A 23,441-nucleotide genomic window follows, 5' to 3' on the forward strand; every position below is an offset into this window, starting at 1 on the left:
GAGTAATTTGCTTTTTTACTGTCACGTTTTTCTTATACACGTGTGATTACATTTGCAAAGCTGTGGTCTTCCTTTAACACACTTCACAACATCATACAAAGGACTGTGATGAATAGCCTATTACTGACTCCTAATAGACAGCATCGTTCTCTGGTGATTGATTTTGGATTTTAAAACGCCAGTTTAGGGTTTTTTTTGCATTTTGAATATTTTTTAAATCCTCCAATTACCCTGCACTAACAGCTGACTGTAGCCCACAGAGAGCCTGATCAGGTCAAGAGTAGCTGTTTTTACAGCCTTTACCACAACAAACGAAAGAAAAATTTCCATGATCATTCACTTACATTTCCCACTGCAGAAATAAAACATCTAAACACCATCAACGAGTCATTACTTTTTTAAAAGCACACTTAAGTCTCGTTGATATCTTCTCGACAGGCTGTTTTCTTTAACCTTTTTCTGTCTGAAGGAGGCAATAAAAGCACAAGCCGATACTCACACCTATTCATAACCCTAACCCTAACCCTCATTAATTTCAAACTGCATCTGAGCCACAGCTGCACGTTTCTCCGTGCTAACGCCTGCTCTGCTTTCCTTTCGTGCTGCATTCATGGACGTGGGATAAACTGGAAGCCAATTTTTGAGCGTCTAAATTCGATTTTTTAAAATAAGTATTCATCTCAGCTCATTTTTGTAGCTAACACTGATGTATTACGTGCCGCGGCTATAGCGCCCTCTGGTGGAAACATAATTAGTAGTTGCGTTTGCAGCTTGATTTAGACTTCTGTGTGGAGTCTTTGCTGGTAGCTGAGCTACCAGATTTTTAAATCCTTTTGGGAGTGTCCCTAAGAGGATTGTGGACCCCCTATTGTTCCACTACCTAACCACACGAGCCAAGGTGTGAAAACGGGTGTGGGTCACAACCAGCCAAGGTTTCAGGTGAACCCATTGTGAGACCTAGCCCCACCCTATTATGTGACTTACTAAGATCAAATCTCAAAACTGGATTATAGATACAGACAGTTGGTGTCGTAAACCGCCCCCTCTGTTCAAAGATGGTCGTTCACAGTGGACATAAATGGCTTCTTTCTGTGAACAGTGGCATCCTCGAAAGAGTGACCTTTGTCCTTCAGATGCAGATATACAGCTGAGCCTTGTCGTGTCGAGGTGGCTCTTCTAAGTGGCTGTTTGGACTCTCTAATGTAGAAGCCTGAGCACTCCTCACTACCCTGTACAGCATACACTACGTTGTTAAGTTTGTTTTTGCGAGTTTTGTATTGGGGATGAACCAGTTTTTGTCTGATTGTGTGGCTGGGTCTGAAGTAGACTGGGATGTCGTGTTTGAAGAAGACTCTCCTGAGTTTCTCTGATAAACCACTACATAAGGGATGACAACATTGTTCCGTTTGTCCTTCTGATTCTCCCTAGTTAGTGTCTGATCTTATTTTCTGTGCATTTTCATGATTAGGGCCACTCCGCTTAAAAATCTGGGACTCTCCACCAATTTCTCCCGGAACTGAAGAAGCTTCTTGGACAAGAGGTGAAATGTCTTCAAGAAACTTAAAGAGGTCCAGATGCCTTTCTCCTCAAACTACAATGACCTGGATGACTGACAATAGGATGGATAGTTTGTTTTTATGCTAAAAGTTCAGTATGTAGCACACAAAATTGCAATAAATATATTTTTTTAGTTTTAAAAATATTTTAAAATTACATTTAAAAAAATATAGCTTAAACATGCACTATAAAATGTCTGAACTTTTTTGTGCTACCCACCATATGTATTTTATTTATAGCCTATAGCACATTTCATTAACAGAAGTTGACCCAAGTGTTTTAGAGACAGGCACATTCCAGGTCTCCAAAAAAACAGTTTCAAAATAGATGAAAAGCTGAAATGTTGTTTTATTCTATTAACTAATTATTATGGAAAATACAAATCTCACTGATTTAGTGGTCTGTAAAAAGTGCCTTTATAGGTTAAACGTATTGATAATGGTATCGGCGATTTATACAAAAATTTGCAGTATTGTAAACCACTACTGTTGACAGTTTTACATCTGAATTTTAATTCGGTCTAACGTGTAAATTCCTGCAATCCGGGAAGGCGTCACTGACGCTCTGTGCTCTGATTGGAAGTCAGAGGCGATGGGCGGGGCCGCCGGCCGAGTGCGGAGACAATAGAGAGGGGCTCGGGAGACAGACCACGGCGGATGCACGGTGACAGACAGCAGCCGGTCCCCGCAGAGCCTTCACTCCCAGCCGGTCTCCTGAGTCGCTGAAGGATCCGAACGTTGTCTGAATGGACTGACAGCTTCCAGCACTTTGTCAACGGTAGGAGAAGATTTCGTTTTTCTCCCAGTAAAACCAGTTAACAGCTTACGAAACGCTGCTCGGTGTGTCTTTTCAAGCATTTAAAGCTCAGATTCAGCTTGAAAGTGATGCCTCACTGCTCTGAGGCAAAAGCACAACACTCCACGGCTGTTGTGTGTCTATGCACGGGCACTATATTGGGCTTTGCACTCTGAAAACAATGTATTCTAAATATACAGCTGTAAATCTAAAACAAAGTTCACCCAACCTGAGCAGAACAATAGAGCTGCTGTGAAGCTATTGTCTCAGAGCTACAATCTCTGGTATTGACTTTCCTCCCTCTACATTTACAGAGCAGATTTCTCGCCACAGACATGCTCATGTGCTGCACGCTGTCATGGATATAATGCATGCACGCTTTGTGTCTGCAGATCACATCCATAGTTGATCTCTTTGTGCTGCAGTTTTTATGTCTGAGTGTCTGTAAACAGTGTTACTGACTCCAGATCTGCATCAGGGATACAGACATGGGGATTTATGGTGTTAATGGAAGGTGATTAATCATCAGACGTGGTTCTGGTTCTGACATTTTAGATTTTTTTTTTTCATGCAAAAATTGGACAGGCTTGCTAAACCCTAAGAATTCAGCATCTCAGATGACAAAGGTTCACCAGTGTGTTGACTTTGATGCTGATGCTTATCGGTATTTTCGTGCAAAGTTTATTTTTTGTCTGCATCCTCCCTGCTGAGGGCTCCTTCATCGCCTCGCTCTGGCTCCCATAAATCCATCGAGTTTAGAGGAATCTGAAACTTTGTGGGATTAATAGCCACGTCTTGTTACTAGTAGTGGATATATAATTGGCTGCAGCTCAACACGAGACGCCAAACTGCTTAAAAAATAATTTACGCCTACTTTCACAAGCATAGCCTCAATCATATGTCCAAATATAAACAAAGGGACACTTTTGGTGACGCTGATTTTACCTGTAAAACGCTAGCGTGCTGCTAACTCAAGCTGATTGGTCGCTTAAAGGTTTACAGGACACGCTCCCTCACCTTTTGCAAACGAAACACTGAAGCGGCTGGCTGGCACTTGGAGATGATTGAAATGGAAGTGGCGGTGATTCGTGGTGCTGTCGCAGAAAGGAATTTTGCGACAATCGAATCCCTAAAATTGTCTCTTTTGTCTCAGCTTCTTCTGTCCGAAGCACGATGAAAGCCCCCTGTGGAACCTGAAGTCCAGAGCGCAGGAGTTCTTGAGTGCCAGTTCCACACCTTCATCCACTCATGGGCTACAAGCTGCTTCTTTCATGTCGCTTTTAGCTTCTCAGATGACAGGATTTCTTCTTTCTGGTTTTGTTTGTATGTTTGTACAGACAAACACAAACACAACCAACACCCTTATTCAGGGCGTTATTAAACCTCTTATGGGTATTGATAAAACTATTTAAGGTTTCATTGACAAAGTAGCCCCACGTGAATGAGCTTTGAGTGTTTGTGTTGTTACAACAAGGACTTTAAAACATGGATGTAGTCACTGCCATAGATTTTTGGACTTCACACTTATTTGGAGCCAGAATATTGAGATAAGAGTGCAGAGTGCATACATCAGCTAAACCTGGTGAGCTTTCATAGCAAACTACAAACATAAACCTGAGCGCTAGCATTCAGACACAGATGGTGAATAAAACACTAGATTTTCTTTTCACAGAAGCTGCAGCATAAACTTCCTGGATGGCCTGCACCACACAGCCCATAATATTTTATTTCACAGAAATATTTGTTAGTTCAGCCCTGCAGAGGAGACGTGAAAATAAAACCATGCACATCTCCTCGGCAGGCAGGAGGAAGACGGTTAGAGAATGTGAGATTAAATCAGACAAAGAGTGTACCGCTGCCTTCTGTTGCGTGGGGATCGCAGCAGCCGAAATGCTTTGGCAGTAAAGGAGAGCGCCCAGTGATGCGCTGCTGAGCGCGCAGGGACAAAGCCTCAGTGTTCGCAGGCGATGTAGGTCGAGCCGGTTAAAGCCGGCTGCTTTGATGTGCTGCACAGCTCCGTGAGCGCCGTGGGAGCGGACGGCCGAGCCTCGCCGGAGGCCGCCGCACAAGAGGACGCTGAACTCCAGCGCCGTGACGGCTGGCGTGATGCAGTCTGACTTCTGCAAACATTTCCAGAGGGACGAGCTGCTCACGGGGCAGAAGTAATCTCTCCGGTTTTGTTGCTTCTCAGTGAGCAGATTTAAAGAACAACAGTTCACACGTTAACATTAGATCAGTGGCGGTGAGCTGAATGACTGAGGATGGAGCTGAAAGGCCAACAACAACCAGCACAGAGAGGGGAAGAGTCAGCACTTTCCAGGGCTGATAAAGGGATAAGTCCGAGGGAGGATGAAAACTCTTTAGCTTTAGTAATATTTCTGTATGATTTCAAACTGATCTCACCCATACTTTTTGTGGCATCACTGAAGTAGACATCTGGTCTTTACTGATGTCTGAAGGTGCCGAGGATGTGGTTTGTACATCTTTCAGTCAGTAGGTACTCGTCTTCCAAATGACTCTTTACTCGTTGTGTAAAATGTAGCAGACCTGGACATGTGCAATTGTTATGAGATGATCAGTGCTGTTTGGAGTTTTAGCCAAGAGGCAAGAAAATCTGCAGTTTCACTAGCAACCACTTGAGGCTTCTCTAAAAGTGAGTCAATCCCCACAGACCCCACGTAAATGTCCAAAATCATCCATGTTCTAATGTCAACGAGCAAAGAGCAAAATGCAGAGTCCAGAACCCAATTAGTGATAACCACAGTGGTTACATCTGTCTTTTATAAATAGTGTGTGGTTTTAGCTCATAGCTGTCAGGTGTGGGTCTTTATATTATTCCTTTTGTCATAACCAAAAGCCAAAAATCTAAAAGCTGAAATGATTATTTCAGGATTTTATATACAACAAAAGAAATGTAGTAAATCCTCAGATTAGAGAAACTGAAACCAGGTGATAAGTTGACATTTTTAGAAGCAGTGTCATTTATTAGTTATGTAAGTGGTTGGTCATCTTTTCAGTAATTATAATCTGTATTAGGGCAGGGCAATATGGCCAAAAACATTTATCACGATATATATTTGAAAATTTGCGATAACTATATAACTGACGATATAATGCATGTGAGACTCCACAACTTTAAACTTAAAAGAGCTTATACACACACAATACGGTAACATTATGTTGAAGCACAGTACGTATCACTCCGCGAGGCTACAGTAGCTGTAATGCTCCGACAATCCATCAAGCTGTGCGGCTTCGTAGCTTAGCAAAGTCGTACTGAAACATTTTTTTGACAGATTTTTAAGCGCCGCGTACCAAATTAAATCGGTTCGGTAATAACGGCGGCCCGCTAGCATGCTCTACCAAAAAATGTGCTTTGGTGTGTATCTGACGGACGAAAGCCAAACCAGTTCGACTGAAGTTGCAACATTTTTACAAACAAATTCTGGATCATCCGTTTCATTCAACGATCCACTTTCGCCCTTCTCATTCTCCGTCGCCGCCATGCTCTTTCTGCCATGTGCGCATGAAAACAAAGGCACTGCGCATGCGCGTTTTACCCATATTCTATCGTGATATTTGATTTTCTTATCATTGCCTAACATTGTATCGATATTACCGTGAACGGTATCTATATAGTAGCAAGAACCCACTGTACACACGGTTTTTGCCATGCCCACAGGGCTCGTTTGCTGTGCTTATGTATTCAAAAAATTTATGTATCATGTTATTCTTTATATCTTCAATATAGAGTCAGATGGCAAAAATGTCTTTTTACAAATGAAATTTGTTCCTAGATTTGTGTTAGAGGAAATCTTGACACGTTGTGATGGGTATTTTTGTTTGAGCTGCAGATAACCTGACAATCACTTCCTTATTTAAATAATCAGTTATTGTCGCGTTAAAAATGTTTTTATGAAGTGTTGTTCATCATCTGCCCTGGTGAGATCTTCTCTGGGTGGAATAGGTGATAATGAAACTGTCATTCTTCTGCTCTAAAAAGAAGAATTGAGATTTTTAAAAGTTGTGACATTCACAGTGTCTCACAGCAATAATTCATGTTTATCTTTTGTTACCAAAAGCCCAAACTCCCAGATTACTCCGTTTACAGTCATACCTGACAGAAGCAAGTCGACATGCTTAGCGTGAACCATCAAATGTATGGCATTTGTTCCTAAAATAGTCAATTTATGGCAATAAAAAGCTTACAGGTTGTGAACTGAGAGGAAGGGTCATCAGTAATGGCAAAAAGTCACCATTTTCTTACACTGATTGGCTGTTTTCTTTTAGTTGATTGATTGGACCTGTCGGTTCACAGAGTTCAGTGGACTCAGCTTGACAGACAATGACTGATGACCAACAGCAACCAGAAGACATTTCAGCCCATTAGAGCTCAAACTGAAGCTTTTTTGTAGCATTAATAAAATATACGGTAAACACAAGAAAAGCCCAAGGCTGCTGCTAATGATTGCTTGCGTTATTGATCACTGTAAAGACTTTAGTTATTCTGTCTGTTGAGAAAAGGCTCAAGGAGACGGCCTAAAATGTATTTTTAAAAATAAATTTTTTGGTCACCCCAAACATACTTTGGTCACTGTGAAATAGCTATAGGCAGTGGCAGAAAAACTAAACTGTTGTTGTTGTTTTTCAAAATGGCACATTATTAATCACCTTCTCCTTAAGTGAAGCCATTATTCTCTTAATGGAAAGCTTTTTATGCCTATTTTAAGTACATTAGCTCAGACAGTTAAGCTGCCAGACTGTCGCATCTCAAATCCCACGTGTTTCGTCTGGTCCTGGATTCTGAACATTGCAAGACCGAGGTTATTATCAGTCATTCTGTCAGGGTTCATGCTCTCTGCTTGTGCTGGTAAATACCAAACATTTCGTTTTGAGAACTTGAGTTTGTCTTCAGATTGTCTTCTATTTTTTTGTCTTTAAAGTGGAACAAGGTCCTCCATTAAAAAGGCTTGTAAAGCTTTACTCAGAACACATAATAAGAGCTTTGACACCTTAAAAAGCAGATAATTTGGTATTTTTGTTTTTGTGCTTGATCTCTCTCCAAACAAAGAATAAAACTATAAAAATACTGACACATGCTATTCCTCAACCTCCTAGTAGATGCACCTATCGTATAAATGTGAAAATCTGTGGTGATGTTTAAAAAGAAATTGACCTTTTAGTAGCTGCATCTACGGTATGAATGTTGAAATCCTGCATGATCTGGGTCCCGAGTTATCACATTGACAAACTTGGGTGTTCACGCTGCCTGAAAGATATGTCAAGGACTTTAGAACTGGGCACTTTCAGTGTAGTCACACTAGTTAGCGATTAGAAGTCAGCCATTGCTAAATTCTCATAGAGAACTGGCAAAACAATGTGAGAGATATGGATATTCATCAGAAACAACCAAAATAAAGAAAATACACCTCTAAACCTATTTAGAAATCTTTGAAAAGAGAACGCCTGGCGTCAGATGGAGGCAGCCTCTGGTGTGCTGTTGAGACTGTTACCAAGTCATCACCAAAGAATCCACCAGGGATGGGCTTCGCCAATCACTAATTAACCAACCAGTCATCCAACTTTATTATAGGCCTCTGTAGCATCAGTTATATCGGAAGTGGAGGATATCTCGTTACTGAACGAAAAGTTAACTGAAAGCTTTTTAAAAAATTCAGCGAGACTTTACTTTATCACTTAGTTGTGGTTATTTGTTTGTCATAGGCTAACAAACAATCAGATCAAGTATTTTTCCAAAGTATTTTTTTTTCTTGTTTCTTAATATTTTTTTTTTTAAATGTCTACCTTTTTTTCCCCCAATAAGATTCCAAGATTAATTCCACCAGATGGTTGTGAGTAACAAACCATCTGCTGCGACATATTAATAAGTTACATGATGGTATTGCTCTTCTTTAATTTAACAACAGATTTAATTTCTTCCTGTCACCATATTATTGGCTAAATAGACCTGCTCATTGGTGCTTCCATCAGATCTTTTTCTTCTTCCATGTTCTAATCCACTTTTTAAAAACTCATGGTGGGATTTAGATTGGGATTATTTTATGAATTGTTACTTTGACAGCAGTCAGAATCCTTCACATGCTCTCCAGATAGGATTAAAGTCACTGACTGTAGCAGGAAATATTAAAATCCCCCTCTAGCATAAATCCCATACACTTTAATGCTCCACTTAGGCAAAGAGTATTTTAGAGATGAAGGCTAACATCAAACCTGTAACATACCCACTGCGCTAAGTGGGTTTATGTTCTGTACTTGTAACTGCTTTATTTAGCATGTTAGCATGCTAACATTTATTGATATAACGTGCACATGGGGCTGATGTGAGTCTTAATAGAACTGCAGGCTTTTTCTTCAATAGATTAGAATTATTCAAACTTCCAAAAACGGAATAGTTTGTACAACGAAGTTTAGAAGAATAAGACAAATCTTTATTTATTCATTTATTACATTTACTATAGTAGTGCAGTTCAAAGGCCCTGAGTAATAGTGAACGATAACATTTGGAGAAAGTCTTACAAAACTGAGAAATTATCACCAAAAGTTCTTGTTTTATGTTCTCAACTTCAGAGTTGGAGGAGTAACCAACAGGTATTTATCCACTTGTGTTGGAGTGACATAAATTTCAGCACCACAGGGGGAGCACAAGGTGGACATCGATAGTCCTGACAGTTTTTGGCACTCAATGACACCTCACCTCCAACCGACCGTGGCAGATGGCCGCCCCTCCCTGTTCCTGGTTCTGCCAGACGTTTCTTCCTGTTAAAAGGGAGTTTGTCCTTGCCACTTTCGCCAAAGTCCTTGTCTCATAGGGCTTAGTCTGATTGTTGGGGTTTCTCTGTGTTATTCTAGGGTCTTTACCATCGGCGTAACTTTGTGTTGAACATTGGGGGGGGGGGTCAAGATGTCTGTCTAAATAAATAAACAAATCTAGCTAAATTCCCAAATGATTAAACATGCAACTATTTTGCTGGTAATACCTGAAATGAGTAAAGAAAATCAACAGCCTATATATGCAAGATAATTCATAATTTTATTGGGGGGGTTATTTTGGTTGAGTCGGATAATTGGGGGGGGGGGTCATAACCCCCCTGGAAATTACGCCTCTGGTCTTTACCTTACAATATTTAGCACCTTGAGGCAACTGTTGTTGTTATTTGGTGCTAGATAAAGAAAACTGAATTACATTGAACGTTGCAGACTTATAAAAACGAATCTCTGCTCAGATAAACATATAAATTGTACTAGTGGAGCTCAAAGTAAAGCAAAAACCTAAGAGGTCCTAAAGGTTAATAACTGTAGATATGTGTAGCGGTGCGCTTTCAAAAAAATGTTCTTGCTCTTTTGAGTGTACTGGGTACAAAAAGAAAACCACTGTGGTGGTTTATGTTATAATTGTTAGTAAATACCTTGAAATCTTTAAATGTATAAGACATAAAAGATTCTTCAGACTGTGAAGGAGGTCATCTAAAGCTCAGGGGTCTTTTCAAGTGTTTGGCCTGTTCGTTTAGTGTGTTTGAGCACAAATGTTAACCTTATGTGAACAGTCAGCAGCTCAGCAAAGGCGTTAGGATTCATCCTACAGACATCCTGGATATGTGCACCAAATTTCATTCCAGCCCATCAATAGCTGGAGAAATCTGGAGAAAGTCATGATGCTGCTGTTTCACCAGACGTTCACGAAGCAGACATCAGTTCTTCTTTTGTCTTTTATGTCCAAATCATCCCTGAATAGGTCATTTTTTTTTCCCCTCTTGTTTTTGGAAACTCTCTGAGGTATGAAAGATTTTTGTCGGGAGGAAGGCATAGAGTAAGATGGCAGCCTTTGTTCATAAATATTTTTTTCAGCCTGGTGACGCATTGATTTCACATTACAAATGATTAATTGGGTGCCGATGTTTTGCAAGTCGATGCTGGCCTGAACACACACGAGGTGGCAGAGGCTGTTTTTCCTGCGGCACCGGGAGACCATTACTCAGCACTTCTGTCGAGTTTGTCAGGTTTACTCATCGTCACAGCGGCAATACTATTCTTCTTGTAAGTGATCAGTGGTCTCCTCGGATTACTCTTTAGATTACACCTTAGAAAACACAGAAGGAAGCTTCTGACTTTGTCTTTGGCTCAGGTTTTGTGGATCTTTGAGTTCAGGAACAAATCCTAAAACGAAGAAGAAATTTCAGCTTTAAATCTGTCCCTATGCAAACTAAATGTACCTATGGACTCAAACATCAACCATGTGTCCCAGTTAAAACTCTGGCACTCTCTACAAGCTCCAGCATTCCCAGCATTGAAACCAGACCCTTCAATAAATGTAGTCGGTTTGTTTTACTGTGAACGAGACATTATTAGAAACAAGAGTGTGACATTTTGGCAGTCCAAGAGAAGCTCGAGTTCTGCAGGGAACCGCTAGAAACACAAAGCATCGTCAGGCTGTAGCCATGGCAGCTGTGCCACCTTGCTGCTGCTGTTGCTGCAGGAAAATCAAAGGTCATTAAAACTCACAGCTTTCTGACTCTGTGCCACTCCAGCTTTCCATCAACAGGCGCTCTCACCGTTGGACTGCACCCACCTGCCAAGCGGCGCAAAAGACAGGTAACCTTATCAGGGCATAACAGACGTAAAGCAGACTGGTTGAATTCCAGCCGGGCTTTGTTTACCGACTGAAAGAATGATGGGAAGGCGGTCTCGCGCCGCTCATCAGAGGCAGACATGGCTCCTTGATGCCCTTGGGGGAGCAGTTACCCCTTAGACTTAGCAGGAGCGCCGGGAGCTGCAGCTAAAAAACGTTACACCTAATTAGCGGTGGTTGTGACTCCTTTCATCTCCGGGCTGTTTGATAGGACTTCAGTGTGAGAGCACGTGAGGAAGTGTTCACGCCCGGATAGCAGGAAGACACCGAGGGTGAAACATAATTAATGCATATATGTCAAAGTTGCTATGGTTAGGTAAACGTAACGATAGAAAGTAAATGGATGGTGAGTTCTCTGCTTGATCTGACAACAAAATGCGTCTTTTGTAGAAGACCAGCATTTATATTTGGTCATTTGGTGACATCATTCGACTTGTTGTTGCCAGGTTTTAGTTTTCTAAATTCTCACAAAGTTTCTAGGAAATCAGCAGACCTGAATTAATGAATCATTGAGCCCAGAAATCAAGTACATGATTTAATTAACATGATTTTTTTTTCTTCTTAAATTTTAGTGGGCTAATTTTTAGTGAAAATACAAAGGAGGTGACTTTAATGTTTATTGCTAGTATTGCTCCCATGAGCAGTACTAGCTAACAGTATAATGGAGGATTATGGATAATAGAGTCCAGTAATCTAAAGTCAAGACAAAGTCCAGAAAAGGACAAAAACTAACAGTATAAAGCATAGATAAGAGCAGTTTTCCCAAAAATTAGGAGATTACTGTGGTGGGTTTTTGTTGTTTTGGTTCTTTTGTCTGATGCAAGCTTGTACATGGAGTACTTGTTATTTAAAATAATGATTTGGTTTCACATAATAGCAGCAGTGTCAGTAATAACAATGGTTTTCTGGGCTCCTTTAATGCTCCAAATGAAAGTCTGAAACAGAACAGGTGTGTGGAAAAAACATTTACTGTCCTTTAACAAAAGGTCTCTGCAGTGTCTCTTTGTGCTGTGAAAATGTGTTTGACACACGAACAAAGAAGGGAGGCGCAAAGTGCTCCTCCTGGCATTATTTGATCATCCTGAAAGCAGAGGTGAGATGCTTCGTTCTCTTTGTGCATCTGGTCTCGTGTTCATTTACTGGGCCCTCGCTCTGACCCTGTGAACTGTACTGCTGGCTGAGCAGAAAAACTGTGCAAGAAAACGGCCATTATTTTGAAAAGGGCTCGAATTTTAATTAAAAATCTACCTACGTATCTAGCATGTAAAATTGAGATGCCCGAGTGTGTCTGTTTGCAGCTCTAAACACTCTCTGGCTGTCTCATCCTTTCTGTGCTTTATTGACCTTGTCAGAGGGATGCTGAGAGGACCGGTGATAGACAGCCAGTTGGCTCCTTTGGGTTCAGCTGAGTCCTCATTTTTATCAGCTTGTCGTACTTTAATGCTCAGCACATACTGTTTATTTCGAGGGCCATTTCCATCCTCCGCTGTCACTCCAACACAGCCGAGCTCACGGCTTCCTTTCACTGTTTTTTAACGCAGTGTTTTCAGCATGTCAGGATTTCAGTTTTGAACATGTCAGTCCTGCTTTATTTAGCAGTAACAGAGGTTCTGAAGAAACAACAAGCACAGTTAAATACTACATTTTGTTCAAAGCACAGCCAGACTTATACTGTTAGCTTAAAAATTCAAGATATTCATCACTGATGTCAGTTTGAGTTTTTCTGTGTGTAACAGATTGATGCATTACTGAGATTTGGAGGCAAAGACATAAAACATAGTTGTGTAAGATGTAAGTAGGCTATGAGACTAAATTCACACCAAAAGTAAAATGTTGCTGTAACAATACTGTTTGATAATAAATTTCATACAGTTGGAAAGCCTGTTTATTTCCCCTTGAACGGTGCCGCATATGTACCCACAGCTGCTGCTCAACCCACAGTCATGGGTTGAGCAGCAGAGTTGAGTATGTGGGTTGAGCCCATGGAAAAACTTGCCAAAAATCGTGTTCTGTTCTCAACTCTTGTTCGGTGTCGTTTATATGATTGGACAATTGAAAGCTGAAGAAACGAGACACGTTACATGAAAAGTTCTATTCATGTAACAAACAACTCGGTGGAACGTGGAAGAACCCGACTCACCTACAAACACTCAACGTTTACGCTGAGCGGTCAGTGCAAAACGGAAACGGAGACCTTCAAAGGCTCAACTTTCAAAGTAAGTTGCGCCTTTTGAGTCATGCTCACAGGATGACTTTTACTTTGAAGGTAAATGGTCTGTTTTTACAGTTTCACTACCACTTGGTGAGCAGTTGCAGACAAGTCGGCGTCTTTCAAAAATGAACAGAAAAAAAAATATGACATTAAATTCTCAGAAAAACATTTTTTCCTGTGGGTTGTTGTTGTGGTTTTTTGTTTTTGTTTTTTGTTTGTTTGTTTTTTTCCACAATAAAAACCACCCTGTGAAGCAGCAGGAAGTGTTGGGTTAATAAAGGCTGTTGTTTAATCCAGCTTGAGTACACTGCAAACACTGAAGCTGAGATCAGTGACATTAAAAAAAAATAAACGTCCCGGTTCACGTGCTGCATTTGTTTCAGTAAAGTAAATCTGCATTAATAGGCTTTTATTTACTCAAATCACAGTTTTACTCTCACTGTGTTTTTTCCAAGCGGACCATACTCTGTTGTTGTTTGGGTTCATTGTTTTCACACGCGTTACTTGAGTTTCTCGTACACATTTCCCCATCGTGCACACTCACACTGTAGATGGGAGCCAAGTGGGGACAGATGGACCCGAAACACAGGATGTGGCTAGCATCCCGTCTCCTTCAACACTTTCTCATCCCTGTTAATGAGACATGGTGCAATTCTGCTGGGCCATCAGGGCTGTGAAGTCTCCGCATTCATCCAGAGATCTGAAGTGTTGCTTGGCTCCCCTCGGCAGCAGAAGGAGCCGGAAGGCGAGACAGATTTGCTGAGTGAATGGCAGCAGGCGTGACGGAGAAGAAACACGTCAGTTCGGAATTAGACGTTCGTTAATGTGGAAAGATCGTTAATCAGCTGCAGAGGATCAGCCCTACAAATAGTAACACTTCTCTGCTCTCAGGGATGGACTCGTTCAATTAATTTTCTTCATTTTCTTTCATCAGTCAGCATCAGGACGTTGTGCCGGGGTTATATCGCCTATCTCACCCAAAGCTATTCAACTTGGATGTCTTTGCACAAGGTTAACAAAAAAGTTTGCTGCTCGGCGACTGAAGTTCTAGTTTTATTTAACACAAATAGAATAAAGTAGAAACAGAACTTCGGTGCAGGGAGATTTTCTGTTTTAACCTTGTGGCTGTAGTAATGACACGTGGTGCTTTTTCCATTATCAGTATTATCTATACAAAGCTAGTTATGTAAGAGTTAAAACCCTTTATAATCTAAAGCAAATGTCCTAAAATATTATTAGAGAACCAGATAATTAGATCATTTTTTTTTAAACAAACACTTGGCAACTAAGAACTACCTTTTAACAGGAAGGAGAGACATCTATATCATCTTATATCATCTATATAAACATTTTAATCTTGCAAGGATGCTAATTTACCTTCATTTACCAAACTTGCATCATTTTGTGTCTTTTGCATACTGAATGTAATACAACGTGAATTTGTGTCTGATGCATTATTTGTGCCAATTTTAGTTTCTGTTTAGACTTTGAAGGTAACTGAGCTGTGTGAATAACGAACCTCTGTCTGCATCTGCATATATTAAATGGGCTTTGATAGAAAAATTCCCACCTTTTGTTCTTCGATTATGCTCTTTATTGCTATGAGGAGCTGTGATCTTAGAAACTATATTTTCTCAAAGTAAGAACACAGTGTAAAGATTACATAACGGTTCACTGGCCTGGACTCAAAGCGTTTTCACTTTCACTTTGATACCAGTACAGTACACACATGCAGTACAAGATATGCTTTGCAAAGCAGTGGTGTATAGTTTAGGAATGCAGCCATGGGTGGATAAGTTCCCTCACAGTAAACCTCGTCTTCCTTCCTGCTCTCCAGGAAAATCCATCTCCAGACCAGCCCTCGGCCCCCCTTGCCCCGTCCCTTTAACCAATATGAACTCCTTGCCTCATGGCTCCCGTGCCTCCATCGACATCCTGGAGGAGCTCCAGCTGATTGCTGCACAGAATCTGGAAAAACTGGACATCAACAAGTACTATGAGATCATCCGTGAGCTGGGAAAGGGCACCTATGGAAAGGTGGACCTGGTCATCCACAAAATCAGAGGTATTAACTGTGGCTGCTACTGTAAAGAACAAAAAATTGTATTAATATCTACAGAACAAACCAAAATAAACAACTGGTTGATGCAAGTTTACCACATTTCAAACAAGACAAACATAAAATCCTGGTGGCCATAAATTTTAAAGAAATCACTTTAAATATAATTTCGACTAATAAATGTTTCTGGTTTTTTTTTTTTTTATATATTAAGTAAATTTTTGCATTCTTACCATAAAACACGACCATATTGGTAGTAACAGTGAAACATGGAAGAACAGGTTGTTGGGGGGGTTCCTGTCAACAGACTCTAAATGGCAAAGTATCTGAATTTTTATTTATTTTGTTTTCCAAAATACAAATTGCATAGAGCACAAGGAAAAGCTTTTAAATGGTGTACCCATGTTGGTACTCTGGGCAGCTGCCTGTAGTGATCAAGTAACTCAGTGTCATTTTAAAACAAATCCATTTACAATAATTTTTAAGACAAATTAATAATGTAAAGGTTTTTGTTTGTTTTTGTTTGTTTTCTTGCTCTTGGGGTTAATAGTCAGTTGTACTTGCATTTATTAACTTCTTGGTATTTTTGTCTAAATTTTATTGAACAAAAATACCAAAAGCTTTTCAATAAATAAAAATAACAAAACAGTAAATGGAATATATTTGAATTTCCTAATTCAAATGGCTTTTTAGTTTGGGATCTGCATTAGCATTAACTTCATGATGTAGTGTCAATTAGATAAATTATCATTAGTTTCATTGGCTAGCTAGCTGTAGCTAATAAATGCCATGATGGTTGTTTTTAGCCAGAAAGATGGCTATGATCTTTTTTCCATGTAAGTAAATTTCCTCCTTTTTTTTCACATCTGTTTCATCCTCATCTTGCATAAGAGGAAAAATGAACCAGAAGGTAAAGCCCATGAAGACAGTTTTCTTTTTGAAATTCAGATCCATCGCTTCTTCTGGGGAGAGGAGATTTTCTGAGAAATTCATTTGCCCACAAAATAAGCAGATCTGCAGGGTTGCACTTGCAGGAAATGAGATGTTGTCCTCATTTGTGGCCCTGTTTTGTGACTCAGAGTAATAACACAGTCTAATATGAAAGCAGCTCTCGAGTCAGATGACGGCGTGTTTGTGAAGGTAAAGTACTTCTGCTCACGACTGAAGTGTTTACTTTCAAAAAAGCCAAATTGGAGGTACTGGAGGTCGCTTTCTTGCAGGGATTTTTAGCCCAGGTCGAGATCCAAACTGCCTCAATTCACCACTTAACTGACTGAAAATCTGTTTAACCTTTTCACATTAAAATCCAAATTGTTGCCCATCTGTTCTCAGCCTCTTAATAGTCTTTTTTTTTTTTTTCTTTTTTATGGCGTCACAAAGCCTCTGCTTCACTGCCTATTTCAAGTAGCAGCAGACTCTTGGAGTGACAAATGGTGACCTTTTCAAGCCATTTGAGGTGTGCCGTTAATGGATTTATAAAAAATGTTATATACCTTTTGGTTTCATAATTTGGTAGTGAACCGCCAGCTTCTTCCCAGAGCCGTTAATAAGTGTAGCTTAAATTATCTGACCTTCAGTGTGGAGCAGAAAATCAGGCTACCTGTGGAAATGGATGGACTGAAGGTATAACATTTAACCTTTTTACTTTCTTTTTTTAAATGAACAAACTCAAGTGTTTCATCCCCAGATGTTTCTGCGACATGTGTAGAACTTGCGAGTTTTTTTTTTTTTATCCCTTTAGCGACATTTTAAGCAGTCACATGCAGTCTGAAATGCATTTTGTATTTCGAAGTTAAAACTCAATTAAAACCTTAAAAGGTTGTTTTCACAATATCTTATTAATTCAATTCAAATGTCTGTTTCTCTTTGTCATCCTTTTTGATGAATTTGAAATTTGAGTATGTCAATCATTGTTTTTATTTTTCTGTATTTCGTATGTATAAGTACTGATGGTGTAAATGAATCTGTGATATGTCAAAGCTTGTTAATTTAATCTTATCACAATAGCAAAGTTCTGACAGTTTACCGAAGTGGATCGTTAAAAATTTTATTCATTTATTCTTTTTTTGTTCTTTATTTTATTTTATTTTTTTAGATCAAACTTTGAGCAGTTAAAGTCAAATGAGATAAAAATACGGTAACACGGCCAATCAGAGTAGAAGTGGTTGGTTTCAGTGAAAGGATGAAGTGATGGCTGCACAAGTATAAAATAAATAAGGATTATTTTGAACTGGATGTATCTGGAAATGTGTAACTGATGCCAGTTATGAATTATTTACTTATAATTTTAATCACAGTTAAATAACATTAGACATAATAGTCTAATAAAGTCTTAAAAAATGTTTTTCTATCAGTGGTTTGAGATTTGAATAATATGGCAAATTCTATTAACATTATTTTCTATGTATTATTATTATAATATTTATTTTCAAAAATGTGCTAGCTATATTGGACTGACTCACTTACATAGATTGAATAGTAAAGTATGTAAGCAGAGATTCAAAATGAGAAGGTATATTTCAGTGTGATAGTGACAAACTAGAAACTTAGATTAGGTTATAGAACATCTGTTTTTTAAATCGCCAGTTGCCAAAACAATAGGTTTATATTTACATGAGCAGTATATTTACCTGATGATGAGTTTGTTGTTATGTAAAACTGTAAGTAAGTCACGGTTTCAGAGGAAAACAACCCCAACATCTTTGATGTTTTGTTCAGGGACTCGATTGTTCAGTGGGGTAGATTTATTTCGCCCTAAATATAGGTTATATTTAGTTTCTGCTCTAAAACTCTCAGTCGTAGCTCAACAGGAATCAGCCGAGTCTCCCTGAACAGATGTTGTTTATTTTTGCAGCTTAGCCATCAGGATCTTTTACAAAGCAACTAAATTCCCATATAAACATGATGAAATTCCTGCAGACGACCTGCTGTTGTTGGAATTGGTGCAAATCAGACATGTTGGCGCTGCACAGCCAGGAAGCTGCATTTATTATACTTCAGTCCTGTAGTAATGTTACTAGACAACCTGCTGGTTATTGGGTTTGGTGTTCACTGCAATTAAACATCTGCAAACCCATTTAAAGTGAAATAAAAAGGGTATTTTTTTTTTTAAAGTCTAGTAACATTTTCTCTTATCAAAGTAATGAAATAATACACTGCAAACAAGAACACATTTTTATGTTTAAGCTAGCACTTTATCATATTTAACTGCTGTTTGAGTTCTTATCAATTCATTTACTTCCTTCAAATGCATCAGGATAGGTTGGCAGAGTAAAAGGATGGACGGTGCTTGTGAAAGACCTCCAGTGGACATCTTTGTAAATATGACTCTTTAAATTATTTTAGATATGATGGAAAGACCTTTGAGAGAATGAACATTTTCTCAAATAGCTGTTTCATGGATCATGACAATCTCACGAACTGTGGTTAGATTCTGTTGATCTTTTCTGTACAGTCTGTGGTGGCACAAAGTGTTGCTACCAAGAATACCTTTTAATTTATTTCTTTTTAAACCGTGTCACCGACTAACAGAAAATCCCCCTCGACCTTTCTAAAGTGGCTGGATGCTGTAAGAAGCACAAAGCACTTTAGGAGAGCTGATCCGGTGGTATTGGAGAAGTCTCTGCTGACACGCTGCCTGTTGGAGGGGAAATTATAAGCAGACATGGCAGCCGTCCAGGTTATTGTCTGGGGGGTTTTCCCCTCAGCGTTCAGATTATCAGATTAGTCCTGGGAATTCATGTCCCCTCGGTGCTTCTCTTGTTCTCGGCCACTGAGCGGAGGTGAGGCGGCTGAAGACAACGTGCTGTCGTGCAAGTTTTACATTACATTTCCATCTGTAAACGACGCTTTCTGCAAAACTTTAAACATGAAAGCAGCGTCATCCTGCTCACACAGTGCAAATATAACTACTGCAGCAGAGGATTTTAAATACTTAAAGCATAAATCATCAGGATTTGACTCTGTCGAGATTTTAATTATTCATCAAATTGTTTTAATTAAGTTTCTTGGAAGCAATTAGACAGCTGTGAAATAAATCCCTAAACACTTTAATGGGGTGCAAAAGAACAAGAAAGGAGGAGTGAGACTGGAGGTTATGTAACCGGTCCTGTCCTCGTTTTCAGGCACGAAAATGGCGCTAAAGTTTCTGAAGAAAAAGACCACCAAGCTGAAGAGCTTCCTGAGAGAGTACAGCATCTCCCTCTACCTGTCGCCCTGCCCGTTCATCATCAACATGTACGGGATCGCCTTCGAAACCGACGACTACTACATCTTTGCTCAGGAGTACGCGCAGGCGGGAGATCTGTTTGACATCATCCCTCCACAGGTGAGAGCTTAGCCATTCCTGTAGTTTAACAAATAAGCTGCTCCAAATCCTAAGGAGCCAGGTCAGGCGTTTCAGACATGTCCGACTGGGAGGAGATGCCGGGCAGACCCAAGTTGTATTGAGAACACCTCAATATTCCCCTGGAAGAGTAAGAAGCACAGCAGGGGTGGCCGACTGCTGCCGACACGATCCAGACCTGGATAAGAAATCTGAGTGGATGGATGGTTTCTATATTTGATGTAGGTTTATTCAAATAATCCAGATGATTATCCCTTAATCCTCCTTGAAACTGAAAAGCCCCAGCTGCATACATGCTGCAAATTACACATTGGCATTCAGTCCCGACAGTGCTCGGGGTCCTCTTTTTGTGCCAAAACACAAAAATTCACGGACTAAAATGTAAAGCATTATTAAAATAAAAGGCCGTCAGAGAGAAATATTTTATGTGTTTGCTAAAGAGGTTTTTATAGTGCCAAGACCTAAATGAGACGACCTTAAAAAGACATTCTGTAAATTCCCGTCTGTAGTTAACGAACCTTACACCCTGCAAACAGAATCCAGTGAATCCATCAGTATGAATTTATGTCCAGAATATCTGTTTTGTATTGAAAACTGATGGTAAAAACTGGCCCGTCTGTACTTTATGCTGGTCTATTGTGTCCCGGGAAATGGTGTAAAAGATGTAGATGCCGTGACGTCACGTTTTGCCTCGAAATGAGTGTTCTTGTCGTCAGCAGCCAGCACTCTGCTTCCTGTTTACACTGGCCAAACATGAGCCCAGTGTAAAAGGTCACTATGATGAGCATTTACATAGATGTGTTTGTATAAAGGGAGATTATATCTAAAACTGTGTTAAAGAGCTTTTACCACAGTTAATGGGGATTTAATCTAACGTGACCTACTGTTAATATAGTAGATCGCAGGAAGTGCAGATGTTATCTTGAGGGGAAAAGGAAACGCAAGCACCACCTTTATTGTGTCATCTACAACTGGTTTCATGTTTTTCTATGAGTTATGTAATGTTCAGTTCCCAAAACACAATGTGGGCAGCTTCTCAGGATACATGGCGCCAGTAAGAAAGTGGTAAGTATGAGGTTTGTTAAAGCAAGATTCAGATCCTCTGAACTTTGTCCCATTTATATGGACCTAAACTTCAGTTTCATGTACACGACCTTCTCCTACTCCTCTTGTTCTCTGTTCAGGTGGGACTTCCTGAGGCAGTGGCGAAGCGCTGCGTGCACCAGGTAGCCATTGCTCTTGACTACCTGCACTGCAAGAAGCTGGTGCATCGTGACATCAAACCCGAGAACGTCCTCATTTTTGACCGAGAGTGCAGAAAGGTTAAGCTGTCAGACTTCGGCATGACACGACGCGCCGGATCACCAGTGAAGCGCGTGAGCGGAACCATCCCGTACACGGCACCGGAGCTGTGCGACACTTCCCGACATGAGGGGTTCTGCGTGGATTACAGCACAGACGTGTGGGCATTCGGGGTGCTGCTCTTCTGCATGCTGACAGGAAACTTCCCCTGGGAGAAGGCCATGCCCAATGATGCCTTCTACGAGGAGTTTGTCCGCTGGCAACGCCGTCGGACCGCCGCCGTGCCGTCGCAGTGGCGCCGCTTCACCGATGAAGCCTTGCGAATGTTTCGTAGGCTCCTTTCCATCGAGCAGGATCGCCGCTGCTCTGTCAAAGAAGTCTTCAGTTACTTCAACCAGTGCTGGATGCTGGATACCGAGAACGGGAACTGTAATGGCAGCAGCGGGGCTTTGGCGAGTAGCGCGCCTCCTCTGGACATCAGCTCATCATCATCAGAAGAGGACGTACTCGTGGACAGACTGAAGCAACAGAGCCTGTCGCCTGCCTGCGTGGCGGCAAAGGGAGGGATCATGATGGACACCCAGTACTCCATGTCCACCAACAGCTCGCCGTCCTCCACCGGCAGCTACGAGCGAGTCAACAGAGAGAACAACGAAAGAGGGCGCATCCTGGTGACCACGCCCATTGAGATCTGCGTGTAGAGACGGCGCAGCGCTGCCTTCGTGCTACCTGCTCATGCGTGTGTGCTGACGAAAAAGATTTCTCCGAGCGGGAGAAAGAGGTGCGGCGAGCGATGTTTGGCATCGGGAAACGAACGACAGTCTGACGTATGTTGTAGCTTTGTCGTGGATTTGCTCATTTCTGATGAAGATGAACTCTGAGGAAATGACCCGCGACACTCACACAGCTGTAGCTTCCTGTGTGTGGTTTCAGTTACAGGATTAAAAAAAAAAAAAAAAAACCAAGAAAAGCTGAGGACAGGAAAACAAAGAAAAGCAAACATAATCCACAAGCAATAGGTTAAAAAAATAAAGAAAGAAAAGAGAAACTGAAGAAGACGACGAACATGGTTTGTGTGTAACGAGACCGTGACTTTGTGTTTAACGTGCTAGTTATGTTCACATTTGGTAGATTTGTTCATGTAAAGCGTTTTTTATTTGAAGTTAATTTATTTATTTATGTCACATAAATTTATTTAGTATTTATTTTATCAAGTGGGACCACAGAGCTGAAGATTGTTTTGTTCTTTTTTTTTTTTTCTTTTTTTTTCCCCTATGAGAAATAAAAAAATTAATTTTCAGCTACAACAAAAAGAAGAATTGTAGAAGCAGGTGGATTTTCCAGGCCAATGAAAACGTTCACCACAAGGTGGCAGTGTGGTGAATGTTTTTGCATTCTATTTCTGTTTTTTTTAATTATTATTATTTTGTATTTTGCTGAAAGACTCCTTCAAATCAAAAATTTTCTTGTCTCGAGTCCCCCCCCCCCAACACAAATGAGCTAAGACTAGCTTAAATAACATTGAAATAGCTCGTGTTAGCAGGATGCTACACTGGCTTACTGCATCACTTTGTGGTTCAAAGTGGTATTACATTAAAGTACCGCCTTGTTTAAACAGTACAAAGAAAGCTTGGACATTATGCCGTAGCTGTTTTTCTGTTCGTCCAATTCTTTTGGTTTTAATTTAGAAGCTTTTAATGTGTTTCTACAAAATTACCTTAAAGTGGCCATGATGTTGTGACCGCTCATAGAATATTTAAGGTTTTGTTTTGGGTTTTTTTTTTTTTTGTTTTTTTCCCCCATGTTTTCTCATGATTCCCAACAAGCTGTACAGTAGTCAACTTTAGCCTACCCCCATTATTTTGAAGTAATCTAAATGCACACTTTTTATGGTCTGTCAAAGATTATCTGCTAATATTATCAAATAACTACTAAAAAAAATTCAAAACAGTTTTTCTAGTTGCATGGTGCGAAAATGGAAAACTACCCTTTCATTGAACAGTTGGTTATTCTGCGATATGTTTGGACTGTTTTGGGGGGGCGGGGCGGGGGGGGATAAGATGTCACCAAAGCTGTTCAGGTAAAAGAGCAGATTTGGTATTTGGTGATACTATAAGTTGTCGTCTTTTTTTAGTATTGGTTTAATAAAAAAAACAAACAAACTGTAAACGCTGAAAATGTGACAGGAGACACAAAATGCTTCTTATACCCCTTTTTTCTTTTGTAAAGTATTGCATGGAGTAACGTTACTGTGGTGAAAATTTGCTAAAATAAAACTCTGAATTAAAAGACTTGTAATTATTAAATACATTTATAAAGAGTAATCAGCAGATCTTACCTGAGGCAAACTGATCCCAGCGAGAGGATAGACTAAGCTTTTTGAGACGTTACTGAAATGATTGAGCAGCTGGAAAAGGGGCCCCAGGTACCTTTTTGGAGCAAAACCTGGAAGGGGAACTTCTGGGTCAAGCCTTAGCCCATGGATCCACCAACCAATAGGGGACCCACTTTGCTTTATAACCAG

The 23,441-nt window shown here is 40.2% G+C and overlaps 1 protein-coding gene across 3 annotated transcripts; it reads left to right on the forward strand.

Annotated features, from left to right (window-relative positions):
- The first annotated feature begins 2,199 nt into the window (after positions 1 to 2,199).
- unm_sa1261 (un-named sa1261) lies at positions 2,200 to 23,215 on the forward strand. 3 transcript variants are annotated; one of them, XM_085272112.1, is made up of 4 exons: positions 2,200 to 2,334; positions 15,049 to 15,276; positions 19,395 to 19,597; positions 20,800 to 23,215. In XM_085272112.1, the coding sequence occupies exons 2-4, from the start codon at positions 15,105 to 15,107 to the stop codon at positions 21,616 to 21,618; spliced, it is 1,194 nt and encodes a 397-aa protein (XP_085128238.1). In that variant the 5' UTR covers positions 2,200 to 2,334; positions 15,049 to 15,104; the 3' UTR covers positions 21,619 to 23,215. The 3 variants fall into 3 exon arrangements, with proteins under 3 accessions (XP_085128238.1, XP_085128240.1, XP_085128239.1); XM_085272114.1 differs by lacking the exon at positions 15,049 to 15,276; XM_085272113.1 differs by lacking the exons at positions 2,200 to 2,334; positions 15,049 to 15,276 and adding an exon at positions 18,429 to 19,052.
- Positions 23,216 to 23,441: the final 226 nt, after the last annotated feature.

Source organism: Mchenga conophoros, linkage group LG4 (genome assembly GCF_057382185.1).
Source record: "Mchenga conophoros isolate Kocher_MC1m ecotype Shallow Benthic linkage group LG4, M_conophoros_male_GT1.1, whole genome shotgun sequence".
Classification (NCBI taxonomy): Eukaryota; Metazoa; Chordata; class Actinopteri; order Cichliformes; family Cichlidae; genus Mchenga; species Mchenga conophoros.